The sequence below is a fragment of the Schistocerca gregaria genome, chromosome 2 (genome assembly GCF_023897955.1).
Source record: "Schistocerca gregaria isolate iqSchGreg1 chromosome 2, iqSchGreg1.2, whole genome shotgun sequence".
Taxonomy (NCBI): Eukaryota; Metazoa; Arthropoda; class Insecta; order Orthoptera; family Acrididae; genus Schistocerca; species Schistocerca gregaria.
The window spans coordinates 287160988-287179642 of record NC_064921.1 but is presented as its reverse complement, the minus strand read 5'-3'; the positions used below and the strand labels follow the sequence as shown (position 1 = coordinate 287179642).

The window sequence follows — 18655 nt, the reverse complement described above, 5'->3', positions numbered from 1 at the left end:
TGCTACCCAGTTGTAAAGCGCTTTGTTGCTTATCACCATATTCTCTGATTGGGCAGACACTTGTTTATTTATTTACGTTTCACTCTTAAGAGGTAATTAATGAAACATGTGCCGCCCTTTGTAAAGCAGTGCACTGTTATTAGGTCAGTAAACACGTGAGTGGCGAGTTCACACCGCCCACCCTGCCCGTCGGATTATCCCGCCTCTTGAACGTTTGAAAAGTTGTTTAATGCCTTATTTGTTTTTAAAAGCTATTTCATTGACGTCACAAGAATGTTGACTTTTATTTACATAAAAGATTAGGGATAGTACAACGGTGAACGGCGCTTACCTGCCTGCTGGCCCAAAACAGATGCTCAACAGCATATTAAGCTGCTTTAGGGTAACATCATCCAGTTCAATGACATTTATAAAACACAGTCCCATTAGATATGCTTTCCAGCAGACCAATGTCCACTATTCACCATGGCAGTTCAGCCAAATGGAACGTATCTCTCATTTCAGCATAGACATTCGGCACATTTGAAATGGACAAACTACAGCTGATTGTCAGGTGTTGCCGGTGTCATAGCTGGTGATCTGGTATATATGTTGCCTCTAATGCCACACTGTGGCAAAAGAAGTTTATTTAGTAATACGCTGTATGGCCTTAATCAATTTGGCCACTGGTGTTTACAACTGATTACATACTGTGTATCCATTAAGCTATGTAAGTTAGCTCATTGTGTAATATACAGGTATTGGTTTTGCACCTAGTCTTATGTTACATTTTATAATGCGTTATTCTACCGAAAATTGTTTTCCGTCTTTTGCCATATGTCATGCCACAGAACAGAATAAATATTGGCTACCAAGACAAGAGTAATTTATTAACGTTGGAATACAACTGTAGTATGCTTGAATACTACTGAAGCATGCGTGAATAATGCTGTTCCACTAATACACATATGAAAAAATGCCTGGTGAACTGCAAAACTGTCACTGCAAATAAATCGCACTCAAAGTGCAACCTCTTACAGCTACGTTCTTAGAGAGTTACGATATATTAAAGTAGCTAGAACTAAATTTCTTATGTTAACTTAAAAATGTTTGAGCTATTGTTAACACACTGAATCTATTGAGTTTGTAACAGAAAGTACAAGGTGACATGTCTTTTGTAAGATCACTACTGCAGCATACTGACTTATATGTCAATTTCAGTTCCTCTTATATTTATTGGGGTCAATGTATCTGTTAAGTTGGTATCCAACAAACGAAATTAACAAGAAAATCCTCTTAGTTATTTAGATTCAATGTTTTAATCCAAAGACATCTGATACTTCATACACAAAACAAATGAAATCCTTTACTTGAGGTACATGCTACCTCCAAACCTTACCTTGTAAGTAAGAGTTGGTATTTGAATGCAAAACGTAATACCTTTAAATTTATTATTGTTGTTATTCTGAAGTAACTGATTCAGTCTCTACGTTCTCTTATGGTTACCTATCTCTATATAATGCCTGCTGCGTAATATTCAGTTCCGATGTGTCGAAGATACGCCTGCAACCAGAAATCTGTCACTGTGATTTACTTCTATCTCATATGTGGCAGAACATGTCTGCTAATCTCAGGCACTCCAGGACTAGCAGATACTTTTGAAGCAGCATGAAGACGCAAAGAAGGCGGACTACCAACTTCATAAATGAAAAATTATTCACAAAATGTAAATAACTGTAACTGTTCTTCCCATCACAGCCCCAACGATAAAACTGCTTTAATTGTTCTAGGGCGTAATGAGATATACTGGGTTGATTGATAGATTGTTACAGTTTTACGCTCAACAATGGATTACCACGTGGCGATAAATTTGAGCGGCATGGTGTCACTTTACTAAAATTACCACTCTTGAATAACGTGTGCTTTCGTCCTCACAGCAAGTATTATGACAATAAATACATGTTCACAGTGCAGCTCCGCAAACGAAAATCAACAAACAATCACTTTCTCCAAGTCCATACCATGGCTGTAGTTAACGGTCCCAATGTCTTAGACTAAATAACGCATCTCTTTTGCCCCGTCTCTGCTGTTACATCAGATATTGACGTTCTCGTGGTGAAAAACGCCTGCGACTCTCATCTGTCTGACCAGGTATCTTGGTGTGGCCAGGCATAAAGTTGCATGGTTGTACTGAGCTCCAAATCTTTTTATTTGGTACACCCACTGGTCGACATTGTTGTGGCACTGTACTTCTTCCCAACGTGACGTCTTTTTAGGGATGCATTCGGCTCTGACTTCATTTTTATTGATGAAAATGTACGACTGCATTAACCAGCGCAGATGAACGAGCTCTTGAAAGAGAATCTATCTGGCGGATGTATTGGTCTTGTGATAAACCTTTTGCATTTATTGTATGTTTTCGTCTTCTTTAAAGGCAAAGAGAAAAGATGAAGCGTTAGCCCATCATAGAGCCTATGCCTACCATTAGGTATTTTCGATTTTCAGTTGTTAAAAAACAGAGGAGTTTTTTTTGTACCAATAGTGGGAAAGAATGATTCGCGCTCAGCTAGTGAACGAGGGAGAAGCACGCCATTTTAAGTGAGTAATTGTAGACCGCCATTTGGGGGTCGCTATGAATAAGTGAGGAGTATGTGTTTCATATGTGCACCGTTTGGAAAAATACAGTATTGTTTTATTAACAGAAAGGTCGTGTGAGTTGTTATTTCTAATAATACGATAATTACAAGAACTGAAGCCCACCTGTGTACTCTGGAAAATTACGAAGAGCCGATAATCTCAATGGGAACACGGTCAAGACTTCGAAAGTGAACACGGCGACCAAACGTAACATTATAAAGAAGGGTAAGCACAAATCTACAGCGGAGAAAGAAACTACTTCCCCCCTCCAAAATAATATGAACTAATGGGAACTTATTTGCACGCATAGCTCAGCTTATTGTGCTTGTCATTCATGCCGAAAAATTAATCTCATTAATTAAATACATTTTAAAAAGCCACGCATTTCAACATTTTATTATCATTTATTCCATTACTTTATTATATTATAGCCTGCATATTTTCCAGACTTGAATCACCTCAGTCACGAGTGGAATGTGTCGGGGAAACAGATTGCAGCCCATCGACAGTCACCAGCAGCAGCTGTCAATCATGCTGGCCACAAGAACTCCTCACTAACTGCGTCACTAGCGTGGGAGTACGCTCTATAGCATGTATTGCTGTCTCTTTGATCATACACCCTATTAAGAACAATGTCTTGCCTTTTTTGTAATGTCCGGATGACCTAAGTGTAATTATTGTCTTTGAATAAAAATGTCATTTCTCTTCGTGACATTGTATATTTCTTTCAGTGAAATTCTGCACTATACTTTAAGTAGTTCTTTCTACGAGTGGTCAAGTTTTATCGAGCTAAGTTACTTGGCAGTGACTAGAGTTGCGAAAGTTACGTTCGAATAATAGATAAAATGAATAATACGAAAGATTGTGAGCAAAAACTGGTGAATTTTTTAAAAAATTACTTTCAAATTGGGAGCCAGTTGCATCAAAATAGTATCTTACTTCGTGTATCACTGATCAACTCACTGTTGTCAATATATTCGATGTAATACTGTTACACGCAGCAGTAATTTGCCCTCTCATATCCTCCACAATCGTGGGATGCTCCTCGTGAACTACTTGCTAACGACGTCAGGTGCGTCTATCGTGCTGGCCACCTCTTAATAGGACTGCTTCTCACCGACCGATTTGGAGATCAACGATTTAATACATCTGTTGTTACTAAAGAATTGTTGGCAGGACATCGACGTATATGATAGTAGAGCCATATCACTTGACGTGTTCCAATTGGACATTTTCTAATACCAGTGGAACCATCTACGAAATAAGAGCCAATCATGGGCTGTCCAATTAATGTATATCACACATTCGCACTTCACTCCCGTTGGTTGAACACTTGACGAAGCCAATAATTGTTTAGTGCTGATCAGTAGTGCACGTTTCTTAAATTAACGTTACCTTGATTTCTAAAAGTGGTCTCATCAGTAATCAATAATTCCAACAAAAAATTAATATCTTACAGGATAACCGCAAGCAGTATTCAAAACGACGCTGTAAATCACTACCTTGTAGTTCTTCATGCAGACATGCATGGAACGTATTTTCTGTTTTCTGTGTATGAAGAATACGCACACTGCATATTTGGTTAAAAGCAACATCTCTAGTTTATTTACGAGGCCTATAATGCCACTTTATTGCAACAGACTGAAGAATCATTACTTCTGCACCTTCGTTGGTAGCAGCAGTCTTCCTTCGCCCACGTTTTCTTGGGGCAATTCCAAGTGAATAGCTAATGTTCGAATTTCAAATTAATTCCGTTTGATATATAAACGGAAAGGCTGCATCGGTTCTCCTGTTGACTCACGTTGTCTTGCAGTGTCCCAATTCAGCATTTCATTAGGAATTTCGTAACATAAATTGTTATGTAAGTTCTTAAGTAGTAAAAAACTTCTTGTGAAATGCGCTCATAATCATTTACTTGCTAAATCTTTATTTTTATTTTCTTACAACATGCAATTGAAATTACAGCCACGGTATGAAGTCTGAGGTATGAACATGATGTTGAACACCAATCCACCACGAGTGAAGAATTTTTGCAAATTCGGATGAGAAACCTTCTTCCGCTATTCCTCTTTTTGATCAGCCAGTAGCACTTTGCACAGTAACCTAGAGAAATTGTGAAATAAAAAAATAATCTGCATCGTTTGTCCACCTACATAAACAAGACTTGAGTTACTCTATTACTAAAAATTCAACATTTATTTAAAAAATGATTCAAATAGAAGAATCTTCTCTTCTTGTATACTGTTATTCATTGTTCTCATTAAAATCAAGGCGCCTATACAAAATTTAGATATTAGAAATTGTGGAAAGTATTGCATCAACAGTAGTTGGATTACCTTTTTCATTGTTTTAATCTTCCAAAAAGTCTTTCAGAAATTCTTCTACACCTGAGCTGTCAAGTACGAGGTTCTCGTAAGTTATCTGAAAAAAAATTTGATAAAAATAGCTTTCAACAACGAAACACCAAAAACCTATATTAAACGTTCGGGAAATAATGAAAATGGGAACATTTCGGTACGTATTTGTCTTCTAACAGTCTTATTAACGTGTATACCAAGTAGATAAAAAAAGATCATTTCTTAAAATAGTTTGTGCATTAGTAATCCCTGTTACCTGTGGCTAGTAACTTTTCCCAACAGACACGGAAATACAGATAATAGAAGTCAACTCATTTAAGGCTATAGGAAAATTCTCAGCCTCATATCAATAGCAAACATTTCTCAAAAGGAGGTCACATGGCTAAAGAACTTCCACAGAGTTCGATCAAAGGTGAAGTTTCTTGTGTGTGTGTGGGGGGGGGGGGGTGGTTCACAGTCTTCTAGCTGGTTTCATGTGGTCTACCACGAATTACTCTGCTGCGCCAATCTTTTCACCTCAGAGTAGCACTTGCGACCTACGTTCTCAATTTTTTGCTGCATGTATTCCAATCTCTGTCTTCGTCTACACTTTTTGTCCTCTACAGCTCCCTCTAGTATCATGGAAGTCACTCCCAGATGTATTATCCTCCTGTTGCTTCACCCGTTCAGTGTTTTTCACATATTCGCTTCCTCTACGATTCTACGCACAACCTCCTCATTGCTTACCTTTTCAGTCCATCTAATTTTCGACTTTCGCCTGTAGCACCACATCTCAAATGCTTCGATTCACTTTTTTTTCTATTCTTGTCCTAACTATTTATCTTTCATGTTTCACTTCCATACATGGCTACACTCCATACAAATACTTTCAGAAACGACTTCCTGACGCTTAAATCAATACTCGATGTGAACAAATTTCTCTTCTTCAGAAACGCTTTCCTTGGCATTGCCAGTCTACATTTATATGCTCTCTAGTTTGACCATCATCAGTTATTTTGCTCCCCAAATAGCAAAACTCCTTTACTACTTTAAGTGTCTCATTTCCTAATCTAATGCCCTCAGCATCACCCCTCTTAATTCGACTACATTCCATTATCCTCGTTTTGCTTTTGTTGATGTTCATCTTATACCCTCCTTTCAAGACACTGTCCATTCCGTTCAACTGCTCTTCCAAGTCCTTTGCTGTCTCTGACAGAATTACAATCTCATCGGCGAACCTCAAAGTTTTTATTTCTTCTCCATGGATTTTAGTACCTACTCCGAACTTTTCTTTTGTTTCCTTTACTGCTTGCTGAATATACAGATTTAATAGCATCGGGGAGAGGCTACAACCCTGTCTCACTCCCTTCTCAACCACTGCTTCCCTTTCATGTCCCTCGACTCTTATAACTGCCATCTGGTTTCAGTACTAATTTTAAATAGCCTTTCGCTCCCTGTATTTTACCCCTGCCACCTAGAACTTAGAACTACTTAAACCTAACTAACCTAAGGACATCACACACATCCATGCCCGAGGCAAGATTCGAACCTGCGACCGTAGCAGTCGCGCGGTTCCGGACTGAAGCGCCTAGGATCGCTCGCCCACCGAGGCCGGCTCACTACAAGTACTACCGCATTCTCTGGGTGAACTCGTCATTCTGGAAGGCACAATGGATCAACACAAGTATGCATTTATCCATGGAGACCATGTCAAATTCGTTCTTCCTGGCACGATGGCATCTATCAGCAGGACGACACAACGTGTCTCGCAGATCGCATTTTACGTGTGTAGTTCGAAGAGTTCAAAGAACTTCGCTGGCTACCAGACTTCCGGGACAGAAACCTAATCGAGAATGTATGGAACCACCTCGATCGGGCTGTTCGCGGCGTGGATCCTCAGACGAGAGACCGTGCGCAGCTTGCCACGGCACTGTAGTCGCGCATGGCTCCACGTCCCTGTCCATGCCTTCTAGAACGTCACTGATTCTCTTCCTGCACGTCCCTCAGATGTCTGCGCTGCAAAATGTGGTTATTCAGGCTTTGGATTGGTGCTCATATTCTAGTGACTGGACAGGGTAAATGGAAGCTGGAAAAATGTAAAGAACTAGCAAGAGCAATGACAGTATAAAGGAAAGCCTAAGCACGCACGAAAATCAAGAACCTATTGTTTACATTAAATGCAACGGTCTTAACATGAACGCGAAATGAATTTCTACTGTTTAACAGAGAGGAGAGGGTGGATAGATGGAAAGGGTAGGCACACACCTAGGGACCTCTACGAGGGACAAGAACTGTGTGCTGTCGTGACAATAGAAGAAATACAAGTCGATTTCAGTGACATAGGGAACATATTATCAGAGTTTGACAGAGCTTTCAGAGACTGGCGAAGAAACAAGGCAGAAGTGAAGGCACAAAAGAGACAGCTGTGATTGATAATGGAGGCAAGACTTTAGAAAAAACACCTACATTGGATTTCCCAATTTAAAAGCCCTCTGAAACTTAAAATGATACTAGTTATTCGAAATTCTGAGAAAAGTAGGAATAAGTTATATGGATAGACGGTAATATGATATGTGGATAAGAACAAAAAGGAAATAGTGAGAATGGAAGACCAAGGGAGAAAGTCTTGGTTAAAAAAAGACTGCAAGGCAAACTTTACTCTTTCTCCTCTGCTGTCCAACCGGCACGTAGAAGAAGCAAAGACGAAACTAAATGACATGGGATTAAAATTTAGGATGAAAATGCATCAGTGGTAAGGTTAGTTGATGTTTTAGTTATCCTCAGTGTGAGTGAGAAACATTTCAAAAATGGTTCAAATGGCTCTGAGCACAATAGGACTTAACTTCTGAGGTCATCAGTCCCCTAGAACATAGAACTACCTAAACCTAACTAACTTAAGGGCATCACAAGCATCCATGCCCGAGGCAGGATTCGAATCTGCGATCGTAGCGGCCGTGCGGTTCCAGACTGTAGTGCCTAGAACCGCTCGGCCACTCTGTCCTGCGAGAAAGATTTACAGGACGTTTTAAATCAGATGAACAGTTTAAAAAGCAGAGACTGTAGACTGAGGGTAAATTAAAGAAAGACGAAATAAAATGGAATAACATGTATGAGATTAGGAATAAACTTACCATCACAGCTCAAGAACAGGAAGTCTACGAAGGACTTCTGCCAGCGAAGTAAAATAACACATTACGCACGAAGTAAGGTGGTTGTAAACAGCAGACCAGCACAGGTAAATATGACATTACTAGCTAAAACAACACTTCTAGCATTAAACATAGTACTTAATTTGAGAAACAAATTTAAGAGAATGTTCGTTTGGAGCACAGCATTGTAATGAAGTGAACTACGAACACTGAGAAAACCAGAAAAGAAAAGGAAGTGTTAAATATGTTGTGCTGCTGAAAGATGCCGAAAATTTAGTGACCTGGTAAGATTATAAGTGACACAGAAATGACAAGGGCGGGAGTGTGTGGCAAACGCTGACTACAAGATGGGACAGGATGATATGAGAAGTGTTGAGACGTCTCGGTCTAACCTCTATCTGGTAAACACTGTAGTGGAAGACAAAGATTGGAATGTAGGCAACAAACAACCAAGGTTGTTTTTATGTAAGTGCTGCTCTGAGGTGAAGTGATTGGCACAAAAGAGAAAATCGCTGCTGGCCACATCAGCAGCAGAGGATACAACCGGAGAGGGACTTAAGATAGAACTAGAGTTGTCGCTCGAATATCTGGAACCTGGAGCGAAGAGACAAAGTCAGTATTCTCAAAATACTGAAAATCATGAAAACGTTGAGTGATATAGATTTATGGAAAGTGAGAAAAGACATGGGAAGTGTTTTGCAGAAACATCCTCTGGTCCCCTGCACTACTCTGATACTCACTCGACAAGATATTTTCTAATAAATCGCGAAGCGATGCGAATTCTGTCATTCAACAGTTTCCAATCATAATGACATAGATAGCATAAAGATACCTATTTAATCTAAGAATTACTATCTGTTATTATTCAAAATAATAGTTCCATCATGAAGTAAATTAGACGTCCCTTTTTCTCAGTGCAATGAACTGAGAAACATTTATTTACAAGTAATACTAACCGTAACGGATGGTGCAGACACTGATAACTGCACAGAGTTGACGTTAGCTGTGGTGTCGTCAATCGGTGTGGTGTCTGCAGTGGCTGAGGCTTGAAAACCAGGCGCATTTATGCTGAAACAGTAACACCACAAGACTGAATCTCTGCTGATAAAACGCAAACTGAAGTGTCGTGTAGAGGCTTACATCCAAAGCAGAGAGAGAATTTTTTTTTAAATTAAAAGAGTCTACAGATCTTCAGGAAATGACCTAAAACAACGAACAATTGACTGAAAAACCTATTTTTATGTCTTTTCGAAGTTCATACGACTATAGTTTTCGATATCACAGACACTTAATATTCTTCGTTGACACAGAAGAAGTGAGACGACTAGCTTTATTAAAATGCATTCGTATGTTTCGTGAAACATTCGTGATCCACTGGTTTCTGCATTTAAGTGGACAGGTTCATCAAAATGGGCTCACTGACAGTAGAGAAGCTTATACGTTCTTGTGGAAAACTTCTTGTGTAGGGTCTGACATAAAATATATGAAAATGATGCATCAAATTTGCTTTCTTATCAAATGTGTTCTCTTAATGTTGGCCTCTTTCAAAGTAGCATGATCTGAGTTCACTCAAGTATGCATTTGCTATGACCACTGGTCAAAACATTTGCACATGTTTTAATCTGGCTACGGTGGAACTCCGCAGGCTTTGCCTCTTGGCAAAGTTCAAGGAAATTCGCTTGATAACGTGCTCGTCCACTGCATGCATAATCGTATTTCGAATAGAAACTTAATGCGTCACTTTCGTGAGGTTTCGTTTGCGTTTCGTATGCGTTTTCTCTGCGTTGCGTTTTATGTTTCTAACTGTACATGGGGATTAACTGTGATGGCTCCTGTGCAGTTAACTACCATTTTTATGATGCAGTTCTAGATATGGATTAGAGGGGGCAGGACGTGAAGGGAAACGAAGAGATTATCGTCCAAGTTCTAAAGAAAAGGCAGGCTCAACTGTGTTACATGTTCTTATTCCATTATGCACAGCAGAGAGGTATAAAATTTAACTCGAAACATTGTCACACAGTCTGATAGATGTCTTAATATATCTAGTGTTCTCAGGGAAAAATACTAATGTAAATATTTTCGACAACTGCGAATCGAATTAGAAGATGCGGTGCGCGCCATTGCCTTATCGGCCTCGTCTACTTGTTACATTCTTAGATTTACTGGGCAAGTAAATAGATTATGCGCCGGAGAAGAACTGATAATTGACTCACCTGATTGCTCCTGCCCCGTCCAAACGGCCCTCTCTCACAGTGCCGGCCAGCTCGTAGTTTCCTTCCATAGTGATGTCTCCGCTAACTTCGATGGTTCTGCCGGTTCTCTTCACTTTAAGCGATGAGATTCCGGAGATGGTAAGGTCACTCAGAACTCCGTCCACACTGAAACACAGCGTAGGGGTATCATAAGTGAAATACTACTCACTGGAAAAAATATCTGTACAGTGAAAACCTACATGTGATGAGACAGTCACAGTGAAGTCATCCCGCCAACTGTTCATATCTTTCATTGAGATCGAATCTAAAAGACTGGAGCTAATGATTTATTTCAACTTAGCGGACTGACAATCTATAACTGTTCGTGTTCGGTGAAGACATGATAGGAGCCTGCTCATGGGGCATGATACAGTGGGGTGGCGTACGTACCTATATGTAGTGAGGTACTGGGAAATATTGAAAGTAGTAGTGGCAGCCCTGATGTGTTGGTATAAAGATGGAAGCGGCATCTCTTTGCGGGAAAGTACTTGCCATTTAATAGTAGTGAACCAGTGGAACGTGTCACAACGTGCATTTGCGTGAAAGCATTTCATAAGACTGGCGACAGCCTGACTGCTGCTCTTGGGCAATTACGACTTCGTTATAATTCAGGACGGCATGGTCGCGTTCCATCTCGCCACGTCATTAAAACATGGATTGATAATTCCGAGAAGATATGCACGGCTACAAAAAGGACTTCATCAAGAGGTAGAAGTATGGTACGAAACCCAGGAAAAGTTAAAAACAGTTCGGGCGTCAAACAGAGAGAGCCCTCGGCAATGTATAAGGAAGAAGGTGGCTACGTTAAATCTAAGCCTAATAATGGCCCGTGGTACTGTGCATTGATCCGGAGGTTAACCCCCATAAAATTCAAGTTGAACAGGAACCATATGAATACAACACTTGAGTGAAAAATTATGGTAATAATTAAAGACTGCCCCAATTTTGTCGACAATCTTTTCGTGGATGAGACTCCTTTTTGTATCACTAGACATCTAAAGAAACCGATTTTTCGGTATTGGGGACATGAAAATTCTCGTCAGTTACATGAACGACGAATTCACTGGATAAAGATTGGAGACTGGTGTGATTACTTCTTTGCGGGTGACAGAGGGAATACAACGAAGAAACATCTGAAGGAAAAATAGATATGATAAAGACTTTTGTAGCTGAGCATGTTCAAAAGCAAAGGAGCGGGTCTACCTCTAGCTCAACGACACTTTCTGAGGCGAGAACTAAGACTGAAAAAAAAACGTTAGAAGTGATTCGAATTGTCTTTCAACATTTCGGAATTTCATCCCAAATGGGCATAAGTTTCAACTGATGTAGGACTTTGCAAAGCCTTTTTAATGGCAACACTTAATAGGCTGTAATTCACAAGTTATTCTCAATGATAAAGCTTCGAAATTAATTTTCTTTACCTTTGTGATAATTACTTCAGAATTTACCACTTCCTCGTAACACCATGTACGAGGTACATTACTCAGAAGACATTAGGATGAATTTTGATGATAAAAGTAGTTGATGGTCGTTTCGTAGTGTCACCCGTGAGACATAACATGCTTTCTCCGAAATAAACGAAAGACATCATTGGCTTAACTTAAAATTTAATGTAGAAGCTGCTAGACTTATGTCTTGCATATGGCTTTTGTTCCAGTCCATCGCTGCTACAGTGAACGGTTCACTGGGTTATGAAAGAACTGTGCACGTTGGGCAAATGAGCTACTGTGCGGTTTGCACGAACTGAGATGTCCAATGCTGGGCATGGGAACATGATTCGAGAAAGGTGATGGAGTCGTTGAGGCCCTAGAGTCGTTTACGGGACAAGTGAGGTTAAAATTCCTGTCAGGCAATCCAGATATCCGTAATTTTCTTAAATCTTTTCATGCAATTTGCAGGATGGTTGCACTAAAAATTGGTTGCACTGAAAAGACACGGAGAGTTTCGTTCACACTTTCGTCTAATCTAAACCTGGGCCCGTAGCTAATGGCCCCGTTATCGACGGGACAAGATGAGTATCTTCCTTCCGTCCTTGGTTCCTGATTCAGACAGGGACAATGTCTCAACTAGGATTTTGAAAACTCGCATTAAACCATTTAATACTGGTAGCTCCTTTAAGGCATCAAGCTGTAATGTGACACCCATTGACGTGCAGATTTCAGTATAATTGTTCGGCCAAAGTGCAGGAACACTTAAGCAAACTGATGATGATAATGGCGATGATATCAGAGCAACATTGCTCACCAATTTCAGTGCAAAATATTTGTTTTCCAAGTAGGTATACATCTTTGATTTCAATATATTTTGAAATATATTCGCTGGCTGCGAATTCCTGGCGTAGGCTGTATTAGATATAGATCTACTTTTCAATACTGACATATGAAAATTTATGGCAGACCCGGAATCGAGACAGGCTTTTCTACTTACTGTTAGCGGACCGACACAGATCTACATCCTTCACACTGTCAACATCCTTCTATAGTAGCTCATCAAATTCATCACCTAATGCTTGTAAGATTACTTTTATTAAGTTATAAGGATGTAGAGTGTGGCGTATGGAGCTCTGGGTCTGTCTAGGGAACGTGCGTAGACAGCCAAACTGGTTTAGGATACCACTCGTGTTTAATGGGACATCCAATTTCCAGACCAGGACTGGCACAGATTTTCGTATGCCAATATTATGTAATAGGTCTGTACAGAATACGACTGATATTAGGGATCAAAGCTCAGCGAATAAATTTCGAAGTATTTCGTACAGTTTTGAATCGTTACAGTGTCTGTTCTACCGGACATGCATGTCATAATACACACAAAAAAACCAACGCACCACGAAGGAGATGTACAGACTGGTTTCAAATCGATATTTGTACAGGTATCGACGAAAAATGAAAAACTGTAAACTATGGTGGCCGATGGATGATTGTGTGAAGCTGCAGCACAATTTCACTGTGCAGCTGGCAAGAATAGTAAACAGAAGATAGTAAACAAGAATAGTAAACAGAGAATAACTTCAACATTTCGCGGCCCTGTTAGCAACTGTATAAATATTAATTTTAGTTTTAATAATCAACAGCCTCAGTTGCACCGTCTACCTAGAATTGACCTAGGTCTCAGTCGGGATAACCAAACCTTCTCCAGAATAACAGTAACTACCGTTTGTCCATAGTGGACATCGACAAGCTGAAAGTACAAATCCTTGAATTATCGTCTGACTGTAAAACTTGACTGGCACTGCCTCGGCCCCACTTCGCGACCGCGATGCGGCAGCCACGAGTGCTGTACCAACGCAGAAGATCTTCTATGAAGTTTGGAAAGTAGGGGACGAGGTACTAGCGGAAGTAAAGCTATGACTACGGGGCGTGAGTCGTGCTTGGGTAGCTCAGATGTTGGAGCACTTGCCCGCGAAAGGCAAAGGTCCCGAGTTCGAGTCTCGGTCCGGCACACAGTTTTAATCTGCCAGGAAGTTTCATATCAGCCCACACTCCGCTACAGAGTGAAAATCTCTTTCTTGCGAATTATGTGTTCGTAACAATCGTCATATCTCCTAAATGGTTCAAGATATCGAAACGATGTTTTTCTGCAAATGTTGTACTCACTCTTGGGTTGTGGAGTCCAGTGAGAAGGAGAGTCGGCTGACTTCCACGTCGTCACCGGAAATGGGTCTAACATCACCGACGTGAGTGAGTTTAAGGCCTGGTAGCAGTTTTGCAGCAAGTTGTCCAGAGCCGAGGCGCAGCAGCTTTTCGACTAGGTGACTGCGATCATGCTCGTCGGAAGTCGTCACACTGCCCAACAGCAGCGCCAGCACAGCAACGTAAGCAGACGTCCTCATTCTCGTGAAGGTTGTAACCTGCAAACATAGCAACTTTCATTACTAACTGATATAATGTAAAATCCGTTTTCGGTCGTAGCTTGTAGTTTCTGTCTAGTTCACCTAACCTCTTTGCTCCAAACATCACTCTTCACAGCTTTTCAGCCATCAAAACATTCAGTTGAAAAGCTGAGTGTTGCTGTTGAATGAAACAGATAAAGAACGTCTCAGAGTGGGAATGTATCTGAGTGGAGTATAAGGTAACTCTCTGATTGTTCACGAGATCGTTTTTTTCTTATTTTATTTATTTACACGTCACGATCCGTAGGATCAAATGGACGAGCAAATTTCCAAAGTCGTGGAGCTTGTTAGTACATGAAATTTCAACATAAGAGTAATAATAGATAAAAATAATATGTTAATGAACCCAGAAGTAAAGCCATAAGCTTACGTAAACGCAATCAACAATACAACGTAAGAATCAGCTTATTTTTCAAGGAACTCCTCAAGAGAATAGGAGTGAATTTTTGTTAATTCTTGTGACAGCTTATTGAAAATGGATGTAGCAGTATACTGCATCCTATTCTGCACAAGAGTTAAGGAAGTCCGACCCAAATTCAGGCTGGGTTTCTTCTGAGTATTAACTGAGTGAAATCTGCTTACTCTTGGGAATAAGCTGATATTGTTAACAAGAAACGACAGTAAAGAATAGACATATTGAGAGCCCATTTTCAAAATACCCAAACTAATGAACAGGGGTCGACATGAGGTTCGCCAACTTAGACCACGTCCGTTTCTGAGGCAACAATGTGCTTTAAAAATGGCAAAATTTGCTCAAAATATAATACCATACGACGTAAGTTAATGAAAATAAGCAAATTAGACTAATTTTCGTAACGAACAATCACTTACTTCCGGTAACGTTCGTATCGTAAAAATTATGTCCTTGTACAAGATCCTGAACGTGGGCTTTTGACAACTGTTCACTATCTATCTGAACACGCAGAAATTTGAACTGTTCAGTTTCACTAATCATATGCCCATTCTGTGAAATCAAAACGTCGGTTTTTGTTGAATTGTGTGTCAGAAACTGTAAAGAAATGAATCTCACTGAACTTTAGTGTTAGTTTATTTTCTACAAGCCATGAACTTATGTCATGAACTGCGCTATTTGAAACCGAGCCAATGTTGTAAACAACATCTTTTACTACCAAACTAATGTCATCAGCAAACAGAAATATTTTAGAGCTACCAGTAATACTAGCATGTCATTTATGTAAATAAGGAACAGGAGTGGCCCCAACACTGACCCCTGGGGCACCCCCATTTGACTGTACCCGACTCAGACCCTATATCACAGCCATTCTCAGCACTGAGAATAATGATCTTTTAATAATGAGCTTTTGCTATCTGTTGTTAAAGTAAGGGGTGAATCAATTCCAACCTCTGGAGCAATATTTGTGACCAACACAATCAAACGCCTTAGTTAAATCGAAAAATATGCCTAGCGTTGTTTAACGCACCCAGTACCTCACAGAGAAAAGAGGACATAGCATTTTCAGTTGTTAAATGACTTCCAAAGCCGAACTGTACGTTTGATATCAAATTATGTGGTATAAAATGATCAGTTATCCTTACATCCTTTTCAATAACTTTAGCCACACATTTCCATTATTGCCGAACTCGCCGATATGGTGTATGTTATACCTATGATTGTCCTCCTGTTGTCATTTCTTTCCGACGTGCTGTGTCCTGGATCGTCAACCATTTACCAAAAGTTTTTCCCACATTCGATGAACGCGTTTCTTGGCCCAGAATTATTGTTATATCCGATCAGAGAGCAGCAACATGGTTGTTAACATCATCCAGCGCACGCAAAGTGGACAGACCTCATGGGAAGGCAAAAGAGTCGAGGCAGTCACGACTGTTCAAAAGTTAAGCGTTTCATTTGTCACCATAAAGTTCCAATGGGAATGGTTTCCTGACAGTCAACGTTCAGTTCTGCAGCGATCTTACTCACAGCAGGCAGTCGAACACTCAAATGGCTACGCAACACCCGTTAGTCAAACGCTTATATTTGTTCCGAGTGGCAATGTTTTTTTTTTCTTATTTGTTGTCTTCTGGAACGTGCCTGTGCAGCCATTTCAATACTGCAGGCTATTTTGACAATTCAGAGTATACATACACATAGTGTGGATAGCTGTTCAAAAGGGAAACGCTCAAAAATGTTATCATAGAACGGAAATTTGATAGTAGAAAACAACATTAACATCTATCAGCTTTCAACTTCACTGGTGTGGAGACTTAAGGAAGAAAGTAACCTTCGCATGATGTGTCACTGGCAAGTAAAGTAGCTCTATGAAACTTGATCCATTCATGATAAGAAATACTATAGTATAGTATAGTACAGTACAGTTCAGTACAGAAAGTAACTGAAAGAAATGCACAGTAATAACAGAAATGATAGCTCCATTCAAAAACAACAATTACTCTGCAGTTACAGAAATTCAAGATGATTCCCTGAACATTACAAAAGGCGGGACATGGTTCTTAATAGGTGTGAGATCAGCACGGACGGCCGTGCAGGCTTGCAACGTGTTCCCATTCTGTCCACAACGTTGGTAAGGAGTTCTTGTGGTAGGCGTTCGATTTCTCCATCAGTGCCATTGACAACTGCTGCATGGTCGCTGGTGCACACCTCCCCAACGCATCCCTCAAGTACTCAATGGGAGGCCAATCCATGATGCTCAACAATGTACTTGGCTGCATTACCCGTTCCCACTTGTCGCCATATGAGGGTTATGCTCAGCATTGTCGAACATGAAAGTTTTGGTGAACCAGGTGCTATGGTATGGGGATCGATAATGCTTATGGGTGTAGGGACCTCCAAATTTTTGAACACGAATCACTCACCTGTCAACGTTACTGTGACACTAAACACTTTCCCCAAGTGGGCCTTTCCGGAGTGCATTCAGCCCTGAGTAACTCTCATGGATGACAACGAGCTACCGCATCGAACAGCGCAGTTGGATGAGTTCTTGGAACGAGAGGATATTCAACGAATGGACTGGCCTGCTCGTCCTCCCCCCCCCCCCCCCCCCTCTCCTCGCTCCGACTAAAATCCCATCGAGCACGTGTGGATAGCGTTGGAGAGACATGTAGCAGCACGTCCGCATGCACTAACGACCATCCAACCGAGCTGGTGGATAAATGGAACGTCCTACGACAAGAACTCCTTTATAGTCTTGTGGTCAGCATGGTAACACGATGCAGGCCATGCACTGCCGTCCGTTGCGATCAAGTGCCCAATAGAGTACCAAGTCCCGCCTTCTGTAATGTCGTAAGAAACATCATGAATCATAGTGTAATTATTGTGTTTGCATAAATGTGTCATTTATGTTCGTCTCATTGCTCATTTCTTTCAGTTACCTTTTGTACTATAATTTAGCAGTTCTTACTACGGACGGTCCAAGTTTCATCGATCTACGTTACTTGATACACCATACGACAGCTACTTTCGTTGTTAGTTTCTGCACCCTAATGTATATGCGGCGATGGCACTGAAGTAAAGTGAATACAGTAGAAGTGCAGGAGCGATGTCATCCTTACCTTTTTCTCAGTCAACTGACGGATATAGTTTGGACAACAGTGCCGGAGGAATATATATACATCCTTTGTGCGATAAGTATCAAGTGTTTTTCCAACACCGTGTTATCTTGCGCACGTGATGGCTGTATGAAATCCACTCAGAACGCAAATAAAAAAAAAGCAGAATAATGTTGAGCACCTGTTTAAAAAACGCTGTGACAGTTATGACGTTGCATATATTTCTTGCCCAGAGAGCGTACGCAGCGGTTTGGGATGATCTCTCATCTTCCATGCAGAGAGTCATCTTCACACGCCACCTGGGTAATAAGTGATACAGAAGGAAGGCTGAGTAAGATACAAGACGAAGAAATTCCCTCAGGTCTAACTGAGAAATTAGTGACACCGAACTTAGCTAACCTATCAGAAACAGCTTAATGTTAGGCTTGGTGGCATACTAAAAAGTAATAGTGCCTGTTTCTATCTTCGACTGGTCGCATATTCTTTCCTATCGTAATAAGTGAAGAAATACTTCGGAGCCAAGATCGCATTTAAATCAGTCTATTCAAAATAAATATTTAAATGCAATCTTGAGTCTGATGTATTTTTTCAAACATTGCAATCTGTAGATCGCCCCCAGATCAGAACGTAATACACAATCTTCCCTATTGCCTTCTGTGAATTTTATCATTAATACAACTTTTGCATTCCAGAAACATCCAAATTTGCCACATCATTCCAATTCCACGCCAAACGATGCGACTTGTATAGTTGTTACTGTGAACTGGCTGTCAAGCCGGACGAAGGTTTCGGAATACGACCTCTAACCGGAACATGCCAAACTCTATGATGTTCGTACCACCTCCACGGCGACGACTGTTTGCCTTTTGCAGTTACACAAATAAT

The 18655-nt window shown here is 40.5% G+C and overlaps 1 protein-coding gene across 1 annotated transcript; it reads right to left on the bottom strand.

Annotated features, from left to right (window-relative positions):
- Positions 1 to 4520: 4520 nt before the first annotated feature.
- LOC126336879 (uncharacterized) lies at positions 4521 to 17796 on the bottom strand. Its single transcript, XM_050000986.1, has 6 exons — positions 17774 to 17796; positions 13950 to 14203; positions 10315 to 10479; positions 9058 to 9169; positions 4953 to 5037; positions 4521 to 4719 (listed from the first exon to the last, which is right to left on the bottom strand). Exons 2-5 carry the CDS (start codon positions 14183 to 14185, stop codon positions 4966 to 4968), a joined length of 585 nt encoding a protein of 194 aa, XP_049856943.1. The 5' UTR covers positions 14186 to 14203; positions 17774 to 17796; the 3' UTR covers positions 4521 to 4719; positions 4953 to 4965.
- Positions 17797 to 18655: the final 859 nt, after the last annotated feature.

Bases quoted from the DNA above. Each gene is read 5' to 3' on its own strand.
- LOC126336879 (XM_050000986.1), bottom strand. From the start codon at position 14,185: ATGAGGACGTCTGCTTACGTTGCTGTGCTGGCGCTGCTGTTGGGCAGT. The intron at 10,480-13,949 runs GTGAGTACAACA...GCTGTGTTTCAG, and splicing joins CTGGACTCCACAACCCAAGA to TGTGGACGGAGTTCTGAGTG. The intron at 5,038-9,057 runs GTTAGTATTACT...ATTTTTTTTCAG, and splicing joins TGTCTGCACCATCCGTTACG to ATAACTTACGAGAACCTCGT.